General features: G+C 34.3%; 5 protein-coding genes and 1 long non-coding RNA gene across 6 annotated transcripts; 5 read left to right on the top strand and 1 right to left on the bottom strand.

The window, feature by feature from the left end:
• Window positions 1-280: 280 nt before the first annotated feature.
• LOC140182445 (uncharacterized) lies at window positions 281-916 on the bottom strand. The gene has a single exon (XM_072228654.1). It carries the CDS (start codon window positions 914-916, stop codon window positions 281-283), a length of 636 nt encoding a protein of 211 aa, XP_072084755.1.
• A 4321-nt stretch (window positions 917-5237) lies between these two features.
• LOC112775049 (uncharacterized) lies at window positions 5238-6101 on the top strand. The gene has a single exon (XM_025818520.3). The coding sequence runs from the start codon at window positions 5238-5240 to the stop codon at window positions 5826-5828; it is 591 nt and encodes a 196-aa protein (XP_025674305.1). The 3' UTR covers window positions 5829-6101.
• A 1312-nt stretch (window positions 6102-7413) lies between these two features.
• LOC112775050 (late embryogenesis abundant protein D-34) lies at window positions 7414-9240 on the top strand. The gene is made up of 2 exons (XM_025818521.2): window positions 7414-8440; window positions 8532-9240. The coding sequence occupies exons 1-2, from the start codon at window positions 8120-8122 to the stop codon at window positions 8979-8981; spliced, it is 771 nt and encodes a 256-aa protein (XP_025674306.1). The 5' UTR covers window positions 7414-8119; the 3' UTR covers window positions 8982-9240.
• A 1728-nt stretch (window positions 9241-10968) lies between these two features.
• On the top strand, window positions 10969-11574 carry LOC112775051 (transcription repressor OFP11). The gene has a single exon (XM_072228653.1). It carries the CDS (start codon window positions 10969-10971, stop codon window positions 11572-11574), a length of 606 nt encoding a protein of 201 aa, XP_072084754.1.
• Window positions 11575-17742: 6168 nt separating this feature from the next.
• On the top strand, window positions 17743-19911 carry LOC140181756 (uncharacterized). The gene is made up of 3 exons (XR_011876927.1): window positions 17743-18395; window positions 18498-18597; window positions 18847-19911. It is a non-coding gene; the product is annotated as an uncharacterized lncRNA (long non-coding RNA).
• Window positions 19912-22291: 2380 nt separating this feature from the next.
• On the top strand, window positions 22292-24840 carry LOC112779529 (geraniol 8-hydroxylase-like). The gene is made up of 2 exons (XM_025823827.3): window positions 22292-23744; window positions 24101-24840. Exons 1-2 carry the CDS (start codon window positions 22860-22862, stop codon window positions 24716-24718), a joined length of 1503 nt encoding a protein of 500 aa, XP_025679612.1. The 5' UTR covers window positions 22292-22859; the 3' UTR covers window positions 24719-24840.
• The last annotated feature ends 2858 nt before the right edge of the window (window positions 24841-27698 follow it).

Raw genomic sequence — 27698 nt, 5'->3', positions numbered from 1 at the left:
TTCGACCACTTGAGCCCGCACAGCTCCTAGCTTCCGTCTTCTTTGTTGGACAGTTCGGGATCCCGGATGAACAGCCAATCTATGTGACATGAGCTCGGGGTTTATCCCAGGCATGTCGGAAGCTTTCCAGGCAAAGAGGTCAGAATTTTGTTATAGGAGCTGTGTCAGCTTCTACTTCAGTTCTTTTGTTAGACTGGCTCCTATGTTAGTGTTCTTTCCGACCTCTTGTCCGATCCGCACCTCTTCGATCTTTCCTCCGGGCTGTGGTCGTAGTTCTTCTTTAACTCTTGACTTCTCCGAGCTCGATGGTATTGACTTCTTTGCCTTTACCCCTTAGGTTAAGGCTTTCATTGTAACACTTTCTCGCCAACTTCTGATCTCCTCTGATGGTGGATATCCCTTCTGGTATTGGAAACTTCATGCAAAGATGGGGGATAGAAACCACTGCTCCAAGCTGATTTAGGATTGTTCTGCCTATTAAGGTATTGTAGGTAGAAGCTACATCGACAACAATGAAGTCAATGCTTAAAATCTTCGATTTCACCCTCTTTCCAAAAGTAGTGTGCAGGGAAATGAAGCCCAGTGGCTTGATGGCGGCGTCTGCTAACCCGAAGAGGGTGTCAGGATAAGCCCTTAATTCCTTCTCGTCCAATCCCAGCTTGTCAAATGCTAGTTTGAACAGAATGTCGGCTGAGCTTCCTTGAACGGTCAGAGTTTTATGTAGGTGTGCATTGGCGAGAATCATAGTGATCACTACTGGGTCATCATGTCCAGGCCCAATGCCTTGTCCATCTTCTTTGGTGAATGAAATAGTTAGGAGGTCGGGTCCTTCACTCCCGACTTGGTAGACTTCTTTCAAGTATCTTTTTCGAGATGATTTAGTTACACCTCCCCCGGCAAAGCCTCCGGATATCATATGTATGCGTCGCTCAGGGGTCTGTGGGGGCGAACTTCTTCGTATGTGACCTTCATCATCTCTTTTTCTTTTTCCATGATTGTCCGACCTTTCCATGAGATATCTGTCTAACCGACCTTCTTTGGCCAGTTTTTCTATCACATTTTTCAGGTCGTAGCAATCATTAGTGTAGTGTCCATACAACTTATAGTACTCGCAGTATTCATTGCGCCTCCCCCCCCCCCTTTTTGTTTCTGATTGGTTGCGGGGGAGGAAGCTTTTCAGTATGACAAATTTTCATATAGACATTGACTAGGAAAACTCGTAGAGGAGTGTAGGAATGATATCTTCTGGGCCTCTCGGACCCGACCTCTTCCTTCTTCTTGGGCTCCCTCTCCTTTTCTTTTGATTGGTTGGGGTGTCCTAGTCGCCAGCTGGGTTCTCGTAGCCTGGCGTTTTCCTCCATATTGATGTACTTCTCAGCTCTTTCTTGTGCATCACTTAAAGAGGACGGGTGTCTCTTCGAGATGGACTGAGAGAAGGGTCCCTCTTGGAGTCCATTTACGAGGCCCATTATCACTGCCTTAGTGGGCAGGTCTTGAATTTCTAAGCATGCCTTATTGAATCTTTCCATGTAGTCTCTCAGGGGTTCTCCAACCTCCTATTTTACTCCTAGTAGGTTAGGTGCATGCTTGACTTTGTCTTTCTGAATTTAAAAATGTGTAAGGAATTTACGTGAAAGGTTATCAAAGCTAGTTACCAACCTGGGGGGAGACTGTCAAACCACTTCATCGCCGCCTTCGTTAAAGTAGTCGGGAAGACTTTGCAGCGAGTAGCATCTGAGGCGTTGGCCAAGTACATCCAACTTTTGAAGTTGCTGAGGTGGTGCTTTGGGTCGGTAGTTCCGTCATACAGATCCATGTCAGGGCTTCTGGGAACCTTAACCCTCATGATATCTTCACTGAACGGATCTTCTCCCCCCAATGGGGTGTCTTCTCGATCAGGGCGAGAGCCCCTATCTCGGAGGTTAGATTCCAGCCTTAAGAGCTTTTCTTCAAGCTCTTTTCGTCGCTCGACTTCTCTCCTTAGGTTTCTCTCCGCTTCGCGCTGTCGTTCCATCTCTTGTTCTAGCTGTCTTTGGTGGCCGTGTAGCAACCCCATGAGATCGGCAGAGTGAGGTTGTCCCTCTTTCTCTGCCTTGTGCACCTCAGAGGAGATTCTTCTTGAGTCTTGGACGCTGCCTGAGGGACCCTCTCTATGTTGTCTTTCTGCTCCTTGCAGAGATATTATTGCTCTGTCATTGTTGACTGTATCTTGATACTCTTACACAGACTCCGATGCGGTGTGTCCATCTTCATGCTGGTCGTCTGCCATCACTGGTTGTTCTTCTAGGTCCCCGGTAACGGCGCCAATGTTCTATGGCTTACCTAGAACTGGATGGTGGTTGGACTTGTTGGTAAGGCCCAAGCGCTAGAGGAGGGTGGTCTCCGACTTGTTCACGTCTAGGAGCCGCCGTCCGAGTTGTATGTATGTGTTAGAATAGGTGGGGGCGTGGTACCTGCAAGACACTCCGATGCCTAAGTCAGCAAGGGGTTAAGCAGGTTTAGAGTACTGGAACTTAGGTTTACCTGAGTGAGACAATGTATTTATGGAGAGTATCCAATAACCACCGTTGAAGTAGTTCCACTTCTGATGGTGAATAACCGTCCCTTTATCTTAGGGTTGTTGGAATCTCTCTTCTAGAAGTGGGTGAGAGATTTAAGGAGGCAATTACTCACTTGGATAAGTGCTGACTACTTTGCTGGTGTTGACTCCGACTTCTTAGTGGATGTCGGATAGTAAGTGAAGGCCATTCTTTTGGATTGGGTCTCTTGTCTTGATTTGGACCTGGCTTATATTCTGGATCAAGATATGAACAACTACGAAACAGAAAATTACATTCTATAAAATCCAATTTTAAATCGGTTACGAAAAATTGAAATAAATAAATTTGACTATTTTAAATATTAAAAATATTATTTACACATTAAAATTTATCGTTATATATTTATATATAAATATATAATTTAATTTATTTTTAATATATATTTTATATTTCAATGTATATTTTATACTAATAATTTTTAATATATATTTAACACGATTGTTTAAATATACATTAACTTAAACGTGGGAGTAATTTTTGGTGTTAAAAAAGGTCGAAATAATAATTAATCACTAGCATAATAGAAAAGTTGATATCTTTACATAACACCAACTATTTTGGATTTCATGTGTGTGAGCAAAAACATAGTTGATTCATGTAAAAATTTATAGTTTTTAATATTGAATTGAATATGTCTCCATAATGAATAAAAAAACAATTAGAATTAACTGAGAAAACATGCCATGGGAGAACTTGACTTTGGAAAAGGACCACAGAAGAAATTGGCAAGAATGAATGGGAAGTATTATTATTTTTATTTCCTTTTTCATGCTACCTATCTTTTTCTAATGCAGTTAGCAACAATCTCACCTATCTTCTTCTTTAGAATCTTGATAAGAGGTTTCAATATATGATTTCATTTTTACTTATGAATATCCACCAGCTTCTAAGCTGGAGATTTGGTACCATGTGGCTCCATGTGTGATTACTAATTCACATATGGATTAGCATTAAAATGTTTATTGGGAAATACAGTAATTAAAAATTGATGAATGATTTGTAACTGGATATTTCAATCCTGTGGTAAGGAAAATTATTGCAGCTACATAATATTTACGAGTATATTTGCAACTTAAAATTCAAGAAAAAGAGAAAAAAATTGAATGAGTTCAGTAAAACAGAGTAGTCTAAATTATGTTCAATCGTCTCTTTCTTTTTCTTCAATGTTCAATTTACTAACACTATATAAATTGTATTTTATGTTGATATCATATGATGACATTAATAAATTAAATTTTAGTATATAGGATCATGTTTTTACTCGATCAAAAGTCAACGTGTTATTATTTATTAAAAGATAGCACAGTACTATTGCAATAAAATTAGTTTAAAGCAAACTACATTTTCTTGTCTCAAAGGTAAATAATGATAGGAGTAAAAAAGTCGAGCATATACTTTATGTTAAAATGAAACTCAACAAACTTGACCATTTAAATTTGGTCGTCAACCATTATAATTTAAATGGTATAATCTCTATATATTCATTTAAAAATTGTAAATTTGAATCTTTTTATTTATAATTATGAAAAAAAAAAAACTAAACTATAGTCTCACTAATAAAACAAAAAATAAAAAAATAGATTTTATTTTATCACCAGGATCTCGTCCACTTGATCAATATTATTAATTTGGTGGTTGTTATAGAGTATAGGCATTTCTAACTTAAAGGGTAGTGACATATTTATTTGGAATTAGATGTTTTCAATTATTTTTTTATTTGAAGAGATAAAGTATAATCTCTTATTATATATTTTATAGATGAAATTAAAAAATATAAAAAGTTAAAAATTATATTTTATATTTTTAATTAAAAAATTAAAAAAATTTATTTTTATTTACTGTACTTAATAATTGTGATTTCTTATGAAATTTAGTACCATAAGTTTTAACTAATATTTAAAAATTTATTTAGCTAATTTAATATATATATATATATATATATATATATATATATATATATATGCATAAAATTTTAAAATTTATTATGATCATCATTAATAGATAATTCTAAATCCCCAAGTGCTAATAGATACTAAATCCATAAATTTTATAGGAGTAAGAAAATCCTGAAACTGACGACTAATTAATTTAGTTTAATTTGTGGAATTAAAACAAGCAGCTCTAAATTAAATATCGTAACACATTAGTGCTGTTAATTTGGTAAAAAGGAATGACTTGATAATGATTAGTATCTAGAATTATCAGTTGTTTCTAATAATACAGTAATTCCTGTTTTTCATTGGGCAAGGTGTTTCCTTTTTTGAGTTAATTGATAATTATTTTTCTAACAATAATTGCTAATAATAATTGATGGAGAGATTTATTAGTAAATTAGAAGAAGAAGAAGGGCAACACAGTAACATCAAATTCAAATCAATCCATTCTCCTTTATCTCGCCACTTATTTCTCTCTCTCCATTCTCTTCACCACATCCCTTCACACAATTCCGAACTCCCAAAAATTTTCTGCGCTCAAAAGAAAAATACAAATAAAAAATCCACTTCCCCCCCTTCAGAATACTCGATCGTATCGAAAATTAGGGTTAGGGTTTGTTCAGGCCTTCTTCACACCAAGAAGCCCTTCCCCCAAATTAAGAAAGAGGGGAAAATAACTGAAACGATTAAAAACTGTTCCTTTATGGTTCTTTCTCCGATTCTTCATCGGTATTGGTTGATTTTGTTGTTAATCTTGGCGCTGCAATCCTCTGTTGCGTTCCCATCCAGAGCTACTACCATGAAGGTTCATCCCGTTGGTCCCCGAAAGCGCAACATCACCATTCAATTCGGTGTCGACGCTGCAGCCGCCGCCGGAAAGAAGCTCCGTCGCTTGCCGCACGTCTTCAGCCGCGTCCTGGAGCTCCCGTTTCGGTCCGACGCCGATGTCGCCATCGAGGAGGCCCCCGATTGCTTTCGCTTTGTCGCCGAGACTGACGGAATCGGTGACGTGAGGGCGCACGCCGTAGAAATTCATCCCGGCGTCACCAAGATCGTTGTCAGAGACGGTAGTCCAGTGGAGTTCTCCCTCGACGATCTCCAGCTCGACATGTGGAGGTTCCGGCTGCCGGAATCAACGCGGCCGGAGCTTGCGAGCGCCGTGTTCGTCGACGGCGAGCTTATCGTCACGGTGCCAAAGGGCGAAGACGAAGAAGAGGAAGCGACGGAGAATGTTGAGGATAGTGATGGCGGTAGGGGCATGGGTAATGGTGGTAGGCTTGTGCTTGTACAGTGATGAAGGTGGTTCTGATGGTGGTGATGATGATGATGATAAAAGGTGCCTTCCAAACGCGGCCTTAGTATGTGAGTTTAGATTTTCAGGTTGTTATCTTTGGAACTGGTTTCTCTCTGTGAATTTGATTGTTGCTATTGTTGAATCAGAAGGGGAAAAAAGGGTTGTCTTTTTTTCTTTGGTTCTTCACATTGTAAGAATGGTCTATATGGCCATATTCATGGCAATGGCAATCTTCGTGATTAGTTAAATGGATGATGTCATTCATTCGGTGTCTATGCTGTTTGATTGTTTCTCAATTAGGATTTATCTGCATATTTTTTGACACAGGCAACTCTGTTTTCTCAGACTAGTTAACTTTGTTTGTTCTTCAGTTGAGTGCTTTTCTCTTGCTGCAAGTTGAATTGGTATTAGCTCTAGACTTTTGTGATTTAATATTTGATGGTGGTGAACATTTGAATGATCAAGAAAGAAGATCACTCATGAATTTGTGTTGCTTTTCTGACACCCAAAGTTTGTTGTTCACGCCAACATATTATCCCTTTTAGTCTATAGACTAATCATTTTTTGTTCACTTGAAGATTGATTAGGTCCAATTATTATGAAATATAACATTTGATTAAATGGGAATGGGTGTATGTTAGTTCTATTTTATTTTTTCAGTACATTGCACGTAACATTTATTTCAGCTTGCTATGTGCTTTTTCACAAAAATGGCTAATAGTAGTAGTACTACTCTGTACACACATAAAGAGAAGGCATCACATAAAAACAGAGTTCTGTTGCTTCGTCTAGTTCAAAAGCACCAAGCATATTCTTTGCACCGCGTTGGAAACATCTTTATGAAAGAATGTGTTTTGAAAGCTAATTCGCTGAATGTCTTGGGTGAAGGTGAAAATTATTCTTCTTAATGTTTACCAATTCATGAATTTTGCTGTACCAGCTTAGAACAGAGCGAAGACACCAATATTAACATGTCAAGTGCCATACAGCACGGGTCTTCTGATCTGTTACGGGGGCTACTACGGTGGGGATTACTGGATTAGTGAGTTATATGACTACTTTGGTCACTGAATCTGTATTTTAAAAATCTAAACCAGTGATTGAGGTTAAAGTACTTAACTATAAGTTATGTACTTATTATTTAATATGTAATAAATATAAACGATGTCTCAATTTTATCCACGATTTTAACACCTATGCTTGACACTGTTTGGCACCTGTCCGCCATCGTCACTCCATAATTCTGGTTCGGATTTGTCAAACAACACCCTTGGTGATGGGGAAGAGTGCATTCAGTCACTTTGCTCCACTCTGCCAGTATACTCCATGAACACCTCTGCTTTGTGGAAACAAAGGGGATGGTGATGTGGCACCAAGGGAAGATCATGCCCCTTCCTAGAATTGTAGTTGGAAAAGGGAACTATATCTTGTCTTGGTGCATTGCTTTTTCTCTTGCATAATGATCGTAGATGATTAACTTCCTTGATGTTATTAAACTCAACAGAGCCATATATAGATGCAACGAAATCACGTTAGTTGCAACTTGCAAGCCCAATCACACACTTTCCTTGAAAGAACCATGATTACTCAACTCACAATACTTTTCTTGCTTAATATCACAATGGTCTGTTATTTCTTTTCCTGTACATTTCCACCAATATTTATTCAAATATTACAATTCATTTATGAGTATGATTAGAAACATAAGATATTACAAATTCACAAATATTATATTATGAAATTTTAAAATACTAAATACCACATAACGAAGTGCTGTTGAAGGGCTATTCAGCTAGAAATGAGGCTCTTGTATGATAATAAAAAAAAGGGTTATGTTAACTAATAATTTGTTTGAACAATTTGAACAACTATTAATCAAATAAAAATATATTACATTCTTAAATTATCTATCTAAATCTTAATATTAGAATAATTATTCATACATCTAATAAAATGAGCATTCGATATATCTATTATTCACATGGTTTATATTTTTATTCTTTTCCTATATTTTTCTTAAAAAAAAATTAACTTTGTCAGTGTAAATGGTATTGTGCATATATATCCTCTTCTGGAATTCAGTCTTGAAAAAATTAGAACACCAATGCTAGATGGGTGCGAGAAGAGCATGCCACGTTCTATTAGCATATCACTCTAATGGATGACAGGTGTCATACTGTGCCACGTGTACCCCCTTTCCACCTCTTGACCTCCGTCAAAACCTATATATATACTTATTCTGCAAATTGCATGTCATATAATATAAGCTTGAAGCTACTTTAGTGAAAATAATGAGCCAGGAACAGCATAGGCGCCCCGAAGAATCTGACCCCATCAAATACGGCGACGTTTTCAATGTCTCCGGCGAACTAGCACAGAAGCCTGTCAAACCCGAAGACGCCGCCATGATGCAGAGCGCTGAGACCCGCGTTCTCGGCAAGACCCAGCCAGGAGGAGCAGCAGCAGCCATGCAATCCGCCGCCACCCTGAACGAGCAGGCTGGCCTCGTCGGACACCATGATGTCAACGAGGTCGCCGGAGACCGCGGTGTCACCGTCACTGATATGCAAGCCCCCGGAAGACGCATTGTAACCGAATCAGTTGGTGGACAGGTTCTGTTCTTATCTTTAATTATTTTCTCTCCTCATCTCGATTTCAACTTATGTTGTTATATCCATGTCTTTTTTCCCCTGCGATTTTAAGGTTGTCGGGCAGTATGTTGAGCCGACACCGGTTCAGTCTAGCCGGGCCAGCGCGGTTCGAGAGAGTGCAATAACCATAGGGGAGGCGCTGGAGGCTACCGCGCAGACGGTGGGGAGCAAGCCGGTGGAGCAGAGTGATGCTGCCGCAATACAAGCGGCTGAGGTGAGGGCAACCGGGAGCAATGTAATCCAGCCGGGAGGGTTGGCTGCCATGGCTCAGTCGGCGGTGGCTTTCAATGCTGGGTGCCGGAATCCCCGAGATAAGATCAAGCTGGCCGACATCCTGACCGGCGCCACTGCGAAGCTGCCGGCTGATAAGGCTGCTACGCACCAGGATGCTGAAGGAGTTGCGAGTGCGGAGGCAAGGAACAACACCGGTGGCACCACCCCTGGTGGCGTGGCGGCTTCTGTGGCTGCAGCTGCTCGGCTCAATGAGAACGTTAATGTTTAATATAATACAACGATATGTGAAGTTGGGGTCGGTAATGGTATAGTACTCGTTTCTAGTACTCTTTCTGTGTATATGTATTATGTTATGTTTTGGGTTTTATAGGTACTTTCAAGCATCAGACTAAATATATTTTTGTTTGTTTGTAAGCTAGAGAGCTTTTGTAATCATATATGATCATATCATGTGTGTAGTAGTCACATGTTGATGTTCTGTTGCTTGCTTAATTTCTAATCAACTATTTGCCTCTACTATTAGCCAAGGTCATGCTTTTCTTTTTCTTGTTCTTTTTTCCTCAATTGAAACCATAGTGAAAAAGCCCAAGCAACATTGACACTCAGCTAGCTAAGAAGGGCTCAATCCAATAGGCCTAGTAATCAAACCTTATTGCAGGTCCATGAGATTGAGAAGGAAAAATAAACAGGCTGAAAAGGTATCACATGAATGATGCCTTAAATCCTTTGTACTTTTCCAAACCAGAAGATATGTCCTGAAGTTAACATACAACTTGATAAACAATGAATTATGTTATTGATAAGTCACTGAATTGTAATGCAAACATTACATTATGTTTAAGTATTCAACAAGGTGTATTAAGCATATACACATTTTGAAAAACAGTTGCATTATTAGGCAATTTGAACAAGGTCATAAAAATTTAAAAGAAAGTGGAAAGAGCAGAAAAGGTTAGAAGTTGGAAGAGGAGGGGGGACCCTGTGTTAGTTGCTAGTATTAGGCAGAAGTAGGAAATGATGGGAAGGACGATGATCACGTGATTACAATATCACATGGGAATGATACAAATACAAAACTACCACCTCAGATTCAGAACACTCACTCGCCCATTTTTGTCGCCTAGAATCCCACTCAGACACTTTTGCATTGCATGCCTGCCTGCTCCCACAGATATGCACTCCATCCATGCTATTTTATTTTTTTCTTTTCATTTTGGCCAAGCCTATATAATATCATTCAATCTTCAATCTTAGTATCACAACTCAGCTAAAATGGTAATTATGCACTTAGGAAATTCACAAAAAAGGAATCCCTGGATCAATCGAATTAATGCACTGAAACTCTTGCATTGTATGGTCATGGAAATGCGCACAAAATTTCTTCAATCAGATTTGAAATGACAGATAGGTGCGACCACACACTACTTGATATATTTCATTATTGGACGTACATTCAAATTAAACACTACTACTCACTACTACTTATCCAAACAAAATTTTCACATATATGTGATAATCAATCAAAGTTATAATTCCATTTAATTCAAAATAATATACAGGGACAAGAATCGGTCGGTCTCTGAATCCTCAATAGGGACCACCATGTGCATGAGTAGTCCTGTGTAGCGATCACGTTTTTTAATTTTTATTTCAAATATACGTTCGTTCGTATTTTTCACCGTAAAATGTATAGACATATAATACCTAATATTATTCAAACATATATTCCCTAAAATGTATGCATATCCCTAGTTCTTGTCTGTATCTCTCGGTTACCGGTACACTGATATCAATTTTACTATCAACATCAATTATTTGCATACTACCATCAATATAAGTACAAACTTTAAGAAATTCTTGGATGCAATGCATGATGTGATAAAGTAGTGTTAGGTCAAAAGTATATAGGTTATTGCAATATTTAGTTGTTGTATATATGTTGAGACATAATAAAAATAAGACAGAAACAAATTTACAGTTATCTTCATCTAAAATTAATAATCGAAAATTATTAGATCAAAATTTAGTTAAATTTAACAAATTATGATGGAAAATTAGGTGCAGTCGACTTCACTGATTTGACTAAATTTTTATTTAACAGCTCTCATCTATCAACTTCACGTGAAGTCGACTGCATTTAAGTTTCCACGTGACGGCTCTCAACTATCAACTTCGTGAAGTCGATTACACCTGAGTTTCTACCTTTTATTATATATATTGTAACATAATTTGATGTATGTATTTATAAGAGAGGAATGAAGGAAGAGAGAGAGTGTAAGATTGCAAAACGATCCAAGATGTCAAAGCTGTTCTCAAAGCACCTTCACCTCTGCTTCTTCAAGCTGAAGCACCATCCAACCATCCTCTCTCCGTCACCGTCACCGTCCACTCCCACAAGCACCTCCAACTTAACTACCTCCCACTCCTCCGAAGACCCACCTGACTTGGCCTCACTCTTCGCCTCCGACAGGTTCTTCTTCTCGTCGCCGGGCACCTCGAACTCCATCATAGAGTCCCCGGACACGCGTGCCTCCATACCAAGCGGCGGAGTGAAGGTTCCAAAGTACTCGGTGGACCCCTACGTGGATTTCTTCCGCTCAATGCAAGAAATGATTGCTTCACGACGGCGGGGTTTGGATGTGAACAAAGACTGGGACTATCTCCACGATCTTCTCTTGTGCTACCTGGCTCTCAATCCATCACACACCCACAGGTACATTGTTCGCGCCTTCACCGATCTCGTCGTTGACCTTTTGTCGTCTTCGTCGTCGTTGCCTTCACCGCCGGTAGTGAAATCCAAGTCTTGCCGGAGACTCAAGAACCATCGGCATAGTTCTAGTTTCTCAGGGCAGTTGGTGTAGCAACAATGAGTCAATTCATGCATGACATGGATTATTATAATATTAATTAATTAATTGCTTTTGGGTTTCGCTCTGTAATGGCATGTATGTAATTAATTGAGTTTGAGAAATCGAAAAAGGGAAGGTGACATGCAGATGCAGAGGTGTCTGTCTCTGTGCTCCTCCATTAATGGCAACTGGCAACTATATATGGTACTCTTTTTATGTACATTTATTTTTACGGTTAGAAATTATTAAATAATAATTTAATTAAATATATCAAATTATTTAATTATATTTAACTAATAAATTTATATAATAAACATAAATGTATCTGAGTTTTTACTTATAAAGTTATAATTTTATTTTTTAATTTTCATAATTATATTGTCATATCATAATTAGGTTGCAGAGGGGAAGTAGGATTGAAAATCAGGTGTAGTCAATTTCAGGTGAAGTTGATATCTAAGAGCCGTTAGATAATTTGACTGATTTGACTAAATTTTCATCTAACGGTTTTCAGATATCAACTTCACGTGAAGTCACTTCACCTGAGTTTTCACCGGAGAAGTAGAAACAAATAAAAATAAGATTGAGATTATTAATGAACGTTGGGAGGCGCAGTAGTTGATATTATTGGAGGTGGCAAGTACAACAAAAACCAATATTAAAGGAAGTACTAGTGATCAAGGAACACTGCTTGCTTACCCAATAATCCCCAAATGAACAAAAATCAATTATGAATAATCATGATCAATTCATGCTCACTCTCTCTTCTCTGCTTCATTCTACCTATCATGCACTAATATATATGCCAAATTGTAATTAAACAAGCTCTATTTTTGTTTTGAAATTTAAATAATCTTATCGTCAAATTGGGTACATAAAATCTTCAAAAACAAATGCTGAAGGTAGGTAGGTAATGGCAGCACAAGCAAGGAGCTAGCTAGCTTTGAAGAACTCAATTTGCATTGAATATAAAAAATGTTTGGCTGTGTTATGACTTACGAGAATGCAAATTAACTTTTGGGTTTACTCTGCTTAATTATTGCTATTTATTTTATATGCCATGTAGGGGAGAGTTGGGGACAAAGCAAGAGGATCCAAAGAGAGAACTTCAACAACTACCATATATACGGCAAAAGAATAATGGACACTCTTGCTAAAGCAAGTGTTTTTAACTTTTTAATTATATATAGATTAGAGGTAGTAGTTGGTTTAGGTAGTTTTATACTATCACCAGACCATTTGTCTTTATGTGTATGCACAATTATTATATGTCAATGTTCATTTGGAATTATAATCGAGTTTAATATGCCACATTAATTAACTATCATATATTGGGTGATAGTTTTTCAAGCCTCATTTGGTGAACTAATTAAGAACATTGTTATTTATTACATATAAAAAAGTGAATGATGAAGACTGCTTGTAACTATATATACATAGAAACAGTTATTTATATATATAGAACTATGAATAAACTATATATAATTAGTGACAATGAGTAGAGGGAAGGCCTTGTGTACAAGATTCTAATATTATGATTAATATTCTTGTTTTCAGCACAAAGAATGCAGGGGGTACAAGAATGCATGTTTCCTGTGAATTTCAAACCACTAACACAGAAGATAAAGTTCACATGAAATGTTATACTCTGTTTGCTCATATTTTTTGTTTTCTCTTGTTCAAATTCGGAATCCTTTCGCATGGGTATAGGAGAAGCATTATTTTTGTCTTTTATCATAGTAACGTGTGTTTCAAGTTTGAACTTAACAAAATATATAGAAACATTATAGGCGACAATATTTTTTTGGTTGTTTTTTTTTTAATATTTAAATTAATACTAATCAAATTTTTTTTATCGGTGGTGTTGGTCTCTTATCATTTCTCTTTTATGTTATTTAATATTAATCCGTAAGTAATAACTCAATTGACATAGTCTCCCATATTCATTTAAGAGGTCATAAATTCGAGTCTCTTTTATTTTTAATTTTAAAAAAATAGCTCAATTGAATTATCGAATTTTTTCGTAATATATGAATACTACGACTATATTTGAGAAGTTGGTCTGATGTGATGAAACAATAACATTTCAATTTTCATTTGATACCGCCAATTAGGAAATAAAGACAATAGATCTAGTGGGGTAGCCAAACCTTTGCGTATGAGTTTATCGCCGTATCTTAATCAAAATGAATTTGGATTATGATTAAATACTTTACTATTACCAAAGATGAAACCCAGCGCATCAAAGCTAAGATTCAAATGTTCAATCATAAAATGCTTGTTGGAGTCTAATTATAAAAATGAGTAAGCAAGTATTTTCCTATATCTACTAATGCTCAGTATATATCAAAATTAGTTATTAAAATGAATTATTAGTATAAAATATATATTAAAAATAAATTAAATAATATATATATTTATAAATAAATATATAGAGACTGATATAAAACAAATTAGTCAGTATTGATTAGAATATAAAATAAATAATAGTTTATTTAATATTTTTTATTTAAATAAAAGCACGAAAAGTTGATATTTGGGCTGCATTTGACATGGTGATGACTCCTCCAATAATTGAGAATAATAATGGTAATAGTAAAGTATTGTTTTTATCCCTAACGTTTGGGTAAATTCTATTTGTGTCTCTAACGTTTAAATCGTCTTATTTGTATCCTTAACGTTTGTAAAAGTGATTCAATGTTATCTTGCCGTCAATAACACATCATGAGCGCAAGTTTTAAAAATCTCTTTTTGAAATTAGAATACAAATATTTGGGATAGAATCGATGATCTACTCCGAAAAATAGTTCATCAAATGTTGAAACTAATTCTTACAACATTTACATAATTCACTTTTCTAGGGACATAATTGAATCTAAACACAAATAGTGGGTATAATATTAAAATCGACCACATTCAAGTGAGATCTAATTGAGAATGGATACATCCAAGTGAGAATAATTAAAAAATATAATATGATTTGTTAGTATAATTGATAGTAGGATAACATTGAATCACTTTTATAAATACAAATAGGACGATTTAAATGTTAGAGACATAAATAAGACTTACCCAAATGTTGGAGACAAAAACGATACTTTACTCTAATGTAAAATAAAAAGACCAATTATCTTGAAGATATATAATTGAGAATCAATTATATTCTAATAAACGCATATATTGTGGACATATATACAGAATTAGAAATGTATCCGTTCACCTACACTCTTCAAAGCCTTAATGCAATAAATAATTGAAAAGAGTAGAACATGACAAAATAAATCTAGCGGTTGTGGATAATATAATATATAAACTAATATAAACCAAATTAAATGTGACTAATTTAACTTATCAATTACAGATAAATTTTAAAATAAAAAAATTGTTAAGACCCAACAGAATTTATTATGTTTTGTGAATCTTTTTAATTATCAGTTTAATTTTTTAATTTAGTAATCTAAAAAACTTTTAAACATTTTTAGTTAATTATTGATTAAAAACAATAAATTATATTCATTCTCTAACATTTTCTTTAAAATAAACTTCATTACATGAAAATATTAGCATTTTTTATTACACGAGAATATTAGAATTTTTAAATATTATATGATAGGTGCTGATTGCAAAGATTTCGGTTGGTCTGTTAATTAATTTGTCAATTCATTTTTTTCTAAGAGAAAGTTTAGGGGTTAGCAATTTTTATGTTTTGTGACTAGTATTTAACCATCAAAAGAAAAGTAAGTAATTTTTTATCATTAAATATAATCTCACATCATTAAAAAATACTATTAATAGTCAATTGATGATTACAAAATATAAAAGTTGCTGATCTTAACAATATAGGCAGGCACTATTCTTATTCTGAGCATTACTTCTTAGACATCAAGATTGGAAGTGACAAAAACGCCATTGTCTTCTTATTAATATATATATATTGCTATTAATCTATGTATGTTACGACTTTGGGAAATGAGTGCTCTCTATAAGATAATTATATATATTCCAACAGCAATTTTCTTCTATATAGTTAAGGGATAGACTTATAGCCACTCACTGTTTTTGTTTGCATGCATAAGGACATTGCATGCTTGCTATCCATGCTTTGGTTTCTTGCTATTCTGATTTTGTATGTCGCCCGACAAATCAAACTTGTTTAAGTAACATGTAATAATTTTATAATAACACATATCTAAAAATCTTAATTAATATGTATAATGGCATCCAGCTATGGTAATATATAAAATTTATTTTCTAATTGTCAATTAGCCATAAAATAAAGCTTTTAAATTCGTAATTGAAGGCGCTAGGCAGGGTCGGCAGATGTTTAATAATAGTTTCGGTAAACTATTTCATTCTTATTATGTATTATTTGCTTCATTCCCCTGTGCAGTGACGGATGTAGGGGTGAACACGGGTCGATTTGGTTTGGGTTTAAGGTAAAATTAGAATCGAATCGATTAAAATATAATTGGTTCGGTTTGGTTTGGATTTGTATTTTTTTGTATATGTATCCGAACCAAACCAAACCGATTAAGAATGAATTGGTTCAGTTCGAATAATTGAATATCCGATGACTTTGAAATTCATAAAAAAAATCAAATTTTATCTTAAAAATTCAACAAGTATAATAAATATGTAACATCAATATAAATAATCTAAATATGTTAAACACCAAATACATTAAAAACTAAACTCATTAAATTATAAACATATTAATAGTGAATAATCTCACTAGAAGCCACTAAAAATCATATATATATTTTTATTTTTTTATTTAATTAATATATGATCGGGTTTATGAGTTGGTTTAGATTTCGCATCCCCAAAATCGATATTCGAACCAATTACTAACAAAGGTCATTGATTTGGTTCGAGTTGGATCCGATTATCCGTTGATTCCAAAATCAATTTAATTAATTCGGTTTGAATTCGGACAGGTAATCTCAGTGGCCGCCCTGTGTGTTATGATTGTTAGATGTGATGATCATCACCTGTAAATTAATTGGAGAGACATGTCACTTCAATCTTTGAAACAAGGCACTGAATGGAATGTATCATATCATGCATAGTCACTGTATTTTGGTCCATCTTTCAGTCATCGCCTTTCCGAAACTGTTAGACAACGAATCGTATATTGACTAAACAAATAAAGTAAAACTGTATGTTAAGAGTCACACCATTTATCTTCATAAAATAAAGGAGGCAAAGTATTTGATGGAACTCTTAAACAGAGTTTCATTTCATCGAGTTGTCAAAAATATCTAAAAAATTACTTTAGTTTATTTTGTTGTATTTATTAATGAGTTATAATAGTTTTTAAAGTTATTTTTAAATCATAAACTCAATTAAATCATTTAATTTCACTGACATTAAGACCTAAAAAATACAAATATCTTTTGCCTTCATTTTTGTCTTCAATTTAAAAACGAACTTTTTTTTTTATTTATTTTTATGATCTTATAAATACAACAATACTAGTTGTTAGAATGTCTCAACTTCTTTAATTATACCTGATACGGTCGTTACAAATTCTATGTTATAACTCGGCATTACACACCATAATTCGACAGTTACGTTATAACTCGGTGTTATGCGTTACAATCAGAACTCAACAGACTACATCATGGAATAAAATTATCTGACCAAATATTTATTGTTTATTAAAATCTAATAACTACTCTTCATTTCAGATGATCAACGGTAATGTAACCGACCTTTTATGCTCAACCTACAAAAGTATGATATCTTGTCCTTAACGAATACACTAAATTCTCAGTACTAATTTAAACATCGAAATGCCTTTTGCAGGTACATCCCTCCTTATTCATATTCTCCGTGACATGGTATCTCTCTGGACAAAAAGCTTGAATTATCGCAGCTTATAACTCGGCGACTCGGCGTAGACTCCTCCAACCGAGGTCACGTCCATGTTACTCTCACAAGAACAATACCTAAATATGAGAGTAATCACCCCACTCTTCTATTTAAGACGACTTCCACCTTAGGTAGCAAGTCGATGACGATATTATACCGGTGTAAACAAATCTAACAAATCTAAGGTAGGTACTTCTTTTTGCCACGTATTTTTTTATTTTCTTTTAATTTCTTTGCACGCAGAGGGAGGTTGCTAATTTTTCTCTCTAAACATGATTCTATTGATTTTCATGTTGAATCAAACACAATAAAAAACTAACTTTGTCTTTCTTTCTGTTAATTTTTGTGTGTGTACAAGTTGCATTGCTGATTTCATTGTATCGATGATTTGTTTAATGAATTATTTTATTTTAATTTTTCTTGTATTCATAATACATTCAAGAGTGTGTTTGGTTTTTTTTTTTTTTTTGTCAAATGAATTGGACATTATAAATTCACTCATACCACACTTACACACAATATTTAAAAATTCTATTTACTATTTGATTTAGCTAAATTTTGAATTTGAGCATACTTATTACAATGCATACACGATGACTATTAGATCAAAATTTTGCCATGCACATTTCTATTTTTTTTTTGGACTTGAGTCCATAAGATTCGGAAAAAAAAAAACACACCAAGATCTAACCCCTTCCCATGTTAACACTATCGCATTTTGAACTATAAACCAGAGAAAATTATTTTTCTACCTTGCCTTCATCTTTTATAATTGGAATTGTACCCTCAGCCAACCACCTTCAATGTCCACTTAATATGCTACTCGTGCAACTGTGCTAGGACTCCATCTGAATCTGGTGCGTCAAAGATTGCGATCATCCATTCTAAACTGAGATGCAGTGCTTTGCCATGGCCATTGCGAGAAGCTTCTATTCACTGTACCGTTTTGGTCCTCAATTGTATGGCACTTTGTTTCTTTTTTATTAAAGCTTAATTCTTTGTTGATCCTCAAATTTTAATCAAATTGAATTCACTTATGATGATTCTGTGGATATCTGCAGGTGGTTGAGTGCTTCAGTTATGGTGTAATGTCCCCACTTCTGCTGTTTCATGGGAGAGGAGATTCTTGTTTTTGAGAGTTCAAGTTAACCCTTTTTTTCGGTAATTACTTCATTAGCATATCAATGTCTTGAAAAATTGCTGAAATTTTTTCTATTGAACCCTTGAATTTAATTGCTTGTATGAGTTTCAAATTATCAGATTTTATTAGAGTCTTTTCCATTTGGAGATTATTAACTATGATTATGGCTTGTCTAACTGCTGTTGCTTCTGCTGCAATGCTTGAATTTGCTTGAATTTTTCCTGTGAAGCCTAACACAATTCTTTTTCTGTTATCCCTGACTACCACAGATATTGCACCAGAACTCTTTTCTTTCCTGAATGCAGCATCGACATTTGCCTTCTGCCATCCAGTTGGAGGAGGTCTCCATCTTACCAGGTTTGTTCTGTTTTCTTTTTCTCTAAGCATCATTCCTGCTTGTTTTTCTTTTGATTTCCAGTAAAGATTTTTCATAATATTTGCTTTTTTTATTGTCCACATTGGACTTATTTGTAGATGTTGAAATAGTTTGTCGTTTCTGGTCTTCCATATTTTCCACATCAAGAACCCAAAATTGCTGATTCTCTTCTCTTGTTCTTCACCTCTCACTGCTCTAATTTTTCTTATATTTTTCAACAATCAATTCCTAATAGATGTGATTGTCTCTCTAGTTGGAATATTTTGACATTCAGCCCCAAACCATGTAGCTCTTACCTAATCGCATAGCAAGAAAGTGTGTACTGTTTCCACTTCTTTAGAACAAACTTGACAAATTAGGCTTTGTATTATCTTCCTCTTATACAGGTTGTGATCCACTGACAATACATCCTGACTTGCTCTCGATAGCAGCATTTTTATTTTTGGTGGGACATCCATTTTCCATATTTCTTTCCATAGGTCCCTTCTATCTTCACTTGTTGACGAATTTCTTTGGTTCAATTCTTGACCTGCCGTTTTAGCCACATGATATCCTGTTCTGACTATGTAACTTCCATCCTCTTCCCATGACCAATACAACACATTTCTTTTTTTTTTTTTGGGACATTTCAGGGCTAAGCCCAAACCCTATTCGAACCTATAACCCAACCCGCCCAAACCCCAATCGATCTTCTCTCTCAAAGCGTTGAATTCTAGCACCAAAAGACAAGCTCCTATGGCCTTCATGACATGATGTTTAATTTCACTTTTCGATTGATCTTCAGGTTTAGAATCAAGACGCGATCTGGTTTATGAAGTCCACATCAGATTTTCTGTTAGCATCACCTCTAGTTCCTGTTTGGGTTCATGAAGTACATACATATTTCAAATGAAATGAGTCAATCTTTAGGCCTATTAGTCTATTACTTTTTTTCTTTTGGTATGGGTTATGAGCCCAATTTGTAAAGCATAGTTTTGTATTTTTCATTTTTGGTTTTGTCCAAATTTACAATTTTCCTTGCTAAATAGTTTTACTTCAAATAAAAGCCTAAGTTAAAGTCCAAACATTGGATAGAGGTGATGAGTCAGAAACAAATTTATCATGGGCTCGTAGCCCATACCCTATACCCTACAGAAACCTGTTCATTTTAGTATCTTCCCTCTCTTCCACAAAAAAAGAACTTCTAGGCTGGTGCATATAGATTTTTGCAGAAGTAACTAATAACTTAATAAGACGTGTGCAGTCCCGTTTTAATACAAAAGACTAATAAGACGTGTGTAACACTTCAAAGCTACAAAGACTTGTGCAACATTTCAACATCGTTGAACAGAATTTGGCAGATTATAAATGACGTTGACTACCTGACTTCTTGTGGAGCCAAAAAAAAAAAAATGAAAGTTACAGGAAGATGGAGATTGCGGTGAGATAAAGAATTTAATTATTGTGGGAAGGACTAGAAAATAATATTAATAATATTACGATTATACTATATATATTAAAATTACCTATTTATTAAAGTCAGTTTAAAATAAATGTAAGAATATAAATATATATAAAAAATAAATTATATTATATATATTTATATATAAATACATAACTAATTTTAATAGATGAATATTATTTTTGATAAAATTATAAAAAAAAACTATAATTTGATTAGAAAAATGAATATTATAATATAGTTATTGGATTGACCCGGAAGACACAGGAATTTGGTTGCGTTTGTGAAGAAGTTTGTTTTGAACATTAATATTATGGTTGAATACAGATAGCAGGTACTTAATTATCTGTCTGAATTCGAATAGAATTAATTAAATTGGTTCTAGAATTAATAGGTAATTGGGTTCGATCCGAATTAAAGTAATGACTCTTTTTAATAATTAAAATCAAACCAATGATTCTTTCTAATAATTGGTTTAGATAACGGTTTTAAAAGTACAGAATTTGAACCAATTCGTAGATTTGATTATGTATTAATTAAATAAAAAAATAAAAATTTGAAATATATGCTTTTTAATATGTTAGAATTTTAATGTCTTTAGTGTTTAATATGTTTGGATTATTTCTATTAATTTTATATGTTTATTGTACTTATAGAATTTTTAAGATACAAACTTTGTTTTTTTATTTTATAAATTTATATTTTATCGGGTATTCAATTATTCGAACCGAACTAATTCGTTTTTAATCGGTTTGATTTAGTTTGGGTATATACAAAAAAAATGTAAATTCGAACCAAACTAAATTTATTATTATTCAATTGATTCGATTCTAATTTTATTCTAAATTCGAACCAATTTAAATTTAAACCAAGTCAACCCGTGCTCACCACTAATTAATGTATTGACCGAAAGAGTGAAAGGAAGAATTTGCTTGCAAACACTTGGGTTATTAATGACCAACATATTTGGAGTTATGCATAACAATTCGGTGATGGGGATGCTCCATAAAGACGCAGAAAACGTCTTTTTTAAGATATTTTTAATAATTAAAATTTAACACATATAATTACTTAAATTATGTTATTTTTGTTAAAATTATGTTAGATAAATTAATTTGACCGAAAAATAATGAATTAAATTTTGAATTCGTCTAAATTAATATTATTTTTTATAAAAAATGACTACAATACCTCTATTATATAAAATGACTAAAATACTCTTATTATATATATTAATTTTGAGAATTCTAAATTTTAGCTCTTTTTTTCTCTATCGTTGTAGGGTTAGAATTTAAAGTTTTCAAAATTTATATATATATGATAGGAATATTTTAGTTGTGTTTTATAATAGGAATATTATAGTAATTTTTTATAAAAAATATTAATTTATACCGGTTTAAAAATTTAATTTATTAATTTTTTTGCTAAATTGATTTGTCCAGTCTAATTTTAATAAAAATAATACAATTTAATTGATTATATATGTTAAATTTAAATTTTTAAAAATCATCTTTAAAAAAAGACGTTTTTGACATCTTTATCTAAGGGCTTCCTTCGGTGATTAGTAATGATAGTTAAAAATTATTAGATAATTTAATTAAATTATTTAATATAATCTTTAATATTATAAACATTTAAATTATTATCTTTATACAAGGGTCAAGGGTGCAACCGTGCAACTTCTCACATTCATATAAAGCGGCAATTAGCTATTATTAGCGCGTTTTTTCAACAAAAGAATTTCATTGTTATGCTTTAGCCTGCTGGGAAAGACCGTTTCTGATGAGACCTCGAACTTATATTTTCTTAGCGGTTGACTAAAAAAAACTAAATTTTATTCTTAAAAAAATATATCTTATTCGTATTAAGTTGAACAAGGGGGTTGACGACATTCTTCGCATAATTTCTTTAATCCAAACAGTACACAGTCTCTGTTTTGAGACATTCAGGTTTAATTTTAAGGAAAAAAACACACACAAACAGACATAGTGACGTGTTATTTAATTTGTAGTGTCAAATTAATAATTTAACATCATTCTAAACTCTTATAATCTTTTTGGTTTAGACTTGATTGAATTTCATGCTATATTCTTTTTACGTATTTATTTATAAGTGAAAACTCAGATACAGTCGACTTCACGTGAAGTTGATAATTGAGAGCTGTTAGATGATTTGACTGATTTGGATTTAGGGTTTCACGTAAAGTCAACTGCACCTGAATTTCCAACAGCTCTCAACAATCAACTTCACGTGAAGTCAACTGTATCTGAATTTCCACCAATTTATGTCGTACTTTTGCTACCAATATTTATTTGGTAGAGTGGTTTAAAGGCTGAAAATCAACGGGTAGAATGAGTCTTGTCTACACACAAATTCATCTTTCCAAACAGTCATCATCATCAGCTATAAATTAAGCTAAGCAATAACGAACGTTCCATCTCCTGTGAATTATCCTATACACAAAAATGGACTTTGTAAGTTGTACAATGATCTTTGTATTGGCATGTGTGACCATTCATGCACTTTGTTTACTCTTTACAAAATCCACAAAGCCTAACTACAAGCTTCCTCCGGGACCCTCCCGGCTTCCGATAATCGGAAACCTCCTTGACATGGGGGAAAAGCCTCACTTGTCTTTGTCCAAGCTGGCGAAGATTCATGGTCCAATAATGAGTCTGCAGCTTGGACAAAAGACATCAGTAGTAGTCTCTTCCGCCGAAATGGCGAAAGAGATACTTCTAACCCATGACCACCACTTGTCAAACCGACCAATTCCACAATCCGTGTCGGTTCTCAACCATGAAAACTACAGCTTTGCATTTATTCCCATTTCCCCCCTTTGGCGCGAAATGAGAAAAATATGCAACACTCAACTATTATCCCACAAGAATCTTGATGATAGCCAACATGTTAGGCGTAACAAAATGCAACAACTCCTTAATGATGTTCACCATAGCAGCCAAATCGGTGAAGCTGTCGATATTGGAACACTAGGGTTCAAGGCTACCATAAATCTGTTATCTAACACCATTTTCTCCATAGATTTGATTGACTCTACAGATGCAGCGGGAGAGTTCAAGCATCTGGTTACCAACATCACAAACCTTGTTGGAACACCAAACTTGGCTGATTTCTTCCCCATGTTGAAGACGATTGACCCACAAGGCATTAACCGAAGGCAGGCTAAGAACGTAACAAAGGTTCTTGATATCTTCGACCGTTTGATTAACCAACGATTGAAGCTAAGAGAAAATGGTTTTCATAGCAAAAATGACATGTTGGATTCTCTACTCACCATTTCCAAGGACAACAAGTTGATTGATAAAACACTCATTGCACATCTATTCCATGTAAGTGTGCTATTTTATTTTTTTTGGAAATTTAAGGACATTTAGTTTAAGGTGAAAACTCAGGTGAAGTCGACTTCATGTAAAGTTGATACCTGTTAGATGAAAATTTAGTCAAATCAATCAAATCATCTAAGATTCTCAGGTATCAACTTCATGTGAAGTTGACTGCACCTGAATTTTCACCTTAGTTTAGTTTTACGTGAAGTTATAGCTAAGAATCATTAAATAATTTCGCAGTTTAACTAAATTATTATCTAACAATTTTCGACTGTCAACTTCTCATAAAGTTAGTTGACTGTATCTGAGTTTTTAATTTTTATTACCATTTTGACCAAATGAATAACTGTTTTTGATAGGATATATTCGTTGCCGGAACAGACACAACGGTATCTACCTTAGAATGGGCAATGAGTGAGTTAGTTCGTAACCCACAAGTTATGGAAAAGGCTAAAGAGGAATTAGGAGAAATAGTTGGCAACAATGGTAGTGTCCCTGTTGAGGAGTCAGATATTTCGAAACTACCATACTTACAAGCAGTAATAAAAGAGACGCTACGCCTGCACCCACCAGTTCCATTCTTGTTGCCACGAAAAGCTGAGATTGATGTGGACATTGGTGGCTACACCATCCCAAAAGATGCTCAAGTGATGGTTAATGTGTGGAACATTGGAAGGGATCCAAGCTTGTGGGACAATCCAACATTGTTTTCTCCGGAGAGGTTCATAGGTTCGGATATTGATGTTAAAGGAACGAACTTTGAACTGGTTCCGTTTGGTGCTGGAAGAAGAATATGTCCCGGATTACAATTGGCTAATAGGATGTTGTATTTGATGTTGGGTTCATTGATCAACTCCTTTGATTGGAAGCTTCAACATGGAATGAGATTAGAAGATATTGACATGACTGAGAAATTTGGAATTACCCTCCAAAAAGCTCAACCACTTAAAGTTTTTCCAATCAAGATAAGCAACTGATCAATAATGTTTGTGCTGTGATGCTTGCATGTGGTGTGTTATTATTCTTAAAATTATATTCTTTTGATTACAGAAAATATAAAGTAAGAATTATTCGCTAATTTTAATTATATTTCCTTCTACTTGATCTTAACCATCATTTCTTCATAGAGATGATAATTCAGTTGTTATAAGTTGGAAATGTAAAAGAATGATTTCAAACTTCAAATTAGTATCTCGGGTTTTCATTAAGTCTTGGTCAATAAAAATCCACCAACTTTAATTTACTCAATAAAAATCCTAAATTAGATTTAAGATAAACTGCTGAAATATTTCATGACCCGTTACACCATGGACACTAGAATAATAATTGACTAGAGGTCCAGCTGTACCTATCTATATATACTAGTATGTCATTGTTGAATAAAACAGTGATGTTGGCCGGCAATGCATTAACTAATAAAATGAGCACGTGTTTGGATTAGTAGTTGCAAATGGATGTTAGTGTTTTATTAAACTTAGATTAATCTATAATTTGTGTTTAGATAATTTTTACGTAATTTTGACAAAATGAATAATATGATTAGTACTTGCAATACATTATGGGAAAAAAAAGGGGCAAGACAGAGATATCGGATATGGTTTAATCACATTGCCCCTAAAGAAGTAAAGTAAAATCTATTGAGATAGGGTAGGGGTGTACATGGGCCGGGCCACATCGGGTTTGGCTTAACCCAGATCCGACCTGAAATATAGATCGGGTCTAATTTTTGGATCATAACCCGATTCTAGACCCGATGAAACCTACGCATCTTTGGGCCGGGTAAAAACCGGGTCTTTAGCATGTAAAAATCACCTAATCTCCAACATTTATTTCACAATTCACATAGTAAAATTTACTTAAAAAAAATATAACAAGAACCAACCCTTCTCTAAAATTATAGCGTAACCGTAATCAATACTAATATTGTCTAACACCAAATATTTAAATCAATACAAATAACACAATATTATGTATTTGTCTAAAGTCTTATTCATTTTAAACATAAAACATTAACTTATAATCTTATAAATGACTAATAACACAAAATATTAAGGTTTACAGTATTTAAATTCTATATAAGAATAGCCATCATCCATTACTAATAACACAAAATATTAATTGTGTATGATGATCGGGCCACCGAGCCGAGTTCGGGTGATCCGAGCTATGGCCCGGACCCGACCCGAGATAATGACCGAGTTTATCTTTGAGACCCTTACCCGACCCTAGATCCGATGAAATCACACTAAATTAGTCCCTAAAGTGTTTGGGACCAGGCCGGGTCTTCGGGCCGGGCCGGACCATGTACACCCCTAAAATAGGGGTAAATTGCCATAGCAGTGAATGGAAGATTTCCTTGAGAAAGAAGCATGTTGATAATGCTTATATCGGAAAAGAGTAAATGCTTAAAATGGTCTCTGAATTTCAAATCGCTATTCAATTTAGTTATCAACTTTTTAAAATGACCAATTAAATCTTTGAAATTCGAAAAAATGCATCTCTATTAGTCCCTTGCAAAAATACCGTCTAAACATTGATGATGTGGCATTCCAGCTGTATGCTGATGTGTACTAAACTTAAATTTGATTCAAATTGGTACCTGAAATTGCTTAATAATATTCAAATTAATCCATTTTCAATTATAAAACCCTAATCTCCAAATTATTATCTTCTCTACCTTCTTCGATCTCTCTACTGTCTTCTTCTCTTCTTCGTCCTCTCCGCTATCTTCCAGTTCATATTTATCTGAACTACAACATCAGTACACTTACCTAAAAACTATTTTAATTACAAGTTAATGTAGTTGGATTAATTTTAAGTTCAACACAAATTTAAATTATATGTATCCTTACAGGTTCGTCTATTAAACTAAAATATATTTTTCACTTTTAAGAAGGTAACCATTGTCATCATCTTCAAGGTCTTAACATCACTTTCTAAGTTTGTCATTTTTCAATTGAACTCATGCAAAATGTTTTGTGAAATGGGTGTTGCACAAACTGGTTCTTCACCTCCATCAACCCAACAGAAAAAATTACAATTGATTCCATACTGCAAAGTAAAAAAACGCATGTGAATCTAAATTCAAAGTGAAACTATCTTAACATTTTCTTTAAAGCCATAACCTTACCTCATAGTTTGGACAACCATAAAATAGTCTATCAGGATTCTCTGTCGTCGTTGAGTACTTCATCACCATCCGAAGTCTGCAATTATAGAAAATGGCGTTCTTACCTCCCCTGTTGCACATTCTTTTGCTACCATAAGGTCTCCCTACAGAGTTAGTTGTTCCTACTTGAGCTACTTTGACTTCTCTCCCCACCACCCATCATCACTCATGTAGACGAGAAAACAAGATGAACCGGAAGATAGTGGAGAGGTTGAAGAAGAGAAGAAGATAGCGGAGAGGTTGAAGAAGAGAAGAAGACAGCAGACAGATCGAAGAAGATAAGACAATAATTTGAGGATTTAGGGTTTTATAATTGAAAATGGACTAATTTGGATATTATTAAGTAATTTCAGGTACCAATTTGAATCAAATTCAAGTTTGGTACACATCAGCATATGGTTGGAATGCCACATCATCAACGTTTAGACGACACTTCTGCAAGGGACTAATGGAGATGCACTTTTTCGAATTTCAAAAATTTAATTGGTCATTTTAAAAAGTCGATGACTAAATTGAATAGCGATTTGAAATCCAAGGACCATTTTGGACATTAAATCTATCGAAAAAGGTTAAAAATCAGCCCACCAATTAAGCAGCACCACACGTGTCATATCTCATATGTCACCCCATATTGGAAAACATTTCAATTCACACCATTCAAAGTGGTTGATGAGCACGATCAAGATGTTCCAATTTCAAATGCTTTGAATTATGAAACACGTACACGAACCTTATTCCCATGTAAAATTTTCTTCACATTAATATGATGTCAATATCAATGATATATG

Source organism: Arachis hypogaea, chromosome 19 (assembly GCF_003086295.3).
Source record: "Arachis hypogaea cultivar Tifrunner chromosome 19, arahy.Tifrunner.gnm2.J5K5, whole genome shotgun sequence".
Taxonomy (NCBI): Eukaryota; Viridiplantae; Streptophyta; class Magnoliopsida; order Fabales; family Fabaceae; genus Arachis; species Arachis hypogaea.
This window is presented reverse-complemented; position numbering and strand designations above follow the sequence as displayed.

Coding starts and splice junctions, on each gene's coding strand:
- LOC112775049 (XM_025818520.3), top strand. CDS start 5,238: ATGGTTCTTTCTCCGATTCTTCATCGGTATTGGTTGATTTTGTTGTTA.
- LOC140182445 (XM_072228654.1), bottom strand. CDS start 916: ATGATATCCGGAGGCTTTGCCGGGGGAGGTGTAACTAAATCATCTCGA.
- LOC112779529 (XM_025823827.3), top strand. CDS start 22,860: ATGGACTTTGTAAGTTGTACAATGATCTTTGTATTGGCATGTGTGACC. Junction 23,745..24,100: donor TCATTGCACATCTATTCCAT/GTAAGTGTGCTA, acceptor TGTTTTTGATAG/GATATATTCGTTGCCGGAAC.
- LOC112775050 (XM_025818521.2), top strand. CDS start 8,120: ATGAGCCAGGAACAGCATAGGCGCCCCGAAGAATCTGACCCCATCAAA. Junction 8,441..8,531: donor CCGAATCAGTTGGTGGACAG/GTTCTGTTCTTA, acceptor TGCGATTTTAAG/GTTGTCGGGCAGTATGTTGA.
- LOC112775051 (XM_072228653.1), top strand. CDS start 10,969: ATGAAGGAAGAGAGAGAGTGTAAGATTGCAAAACGATCCAAGATGTCA.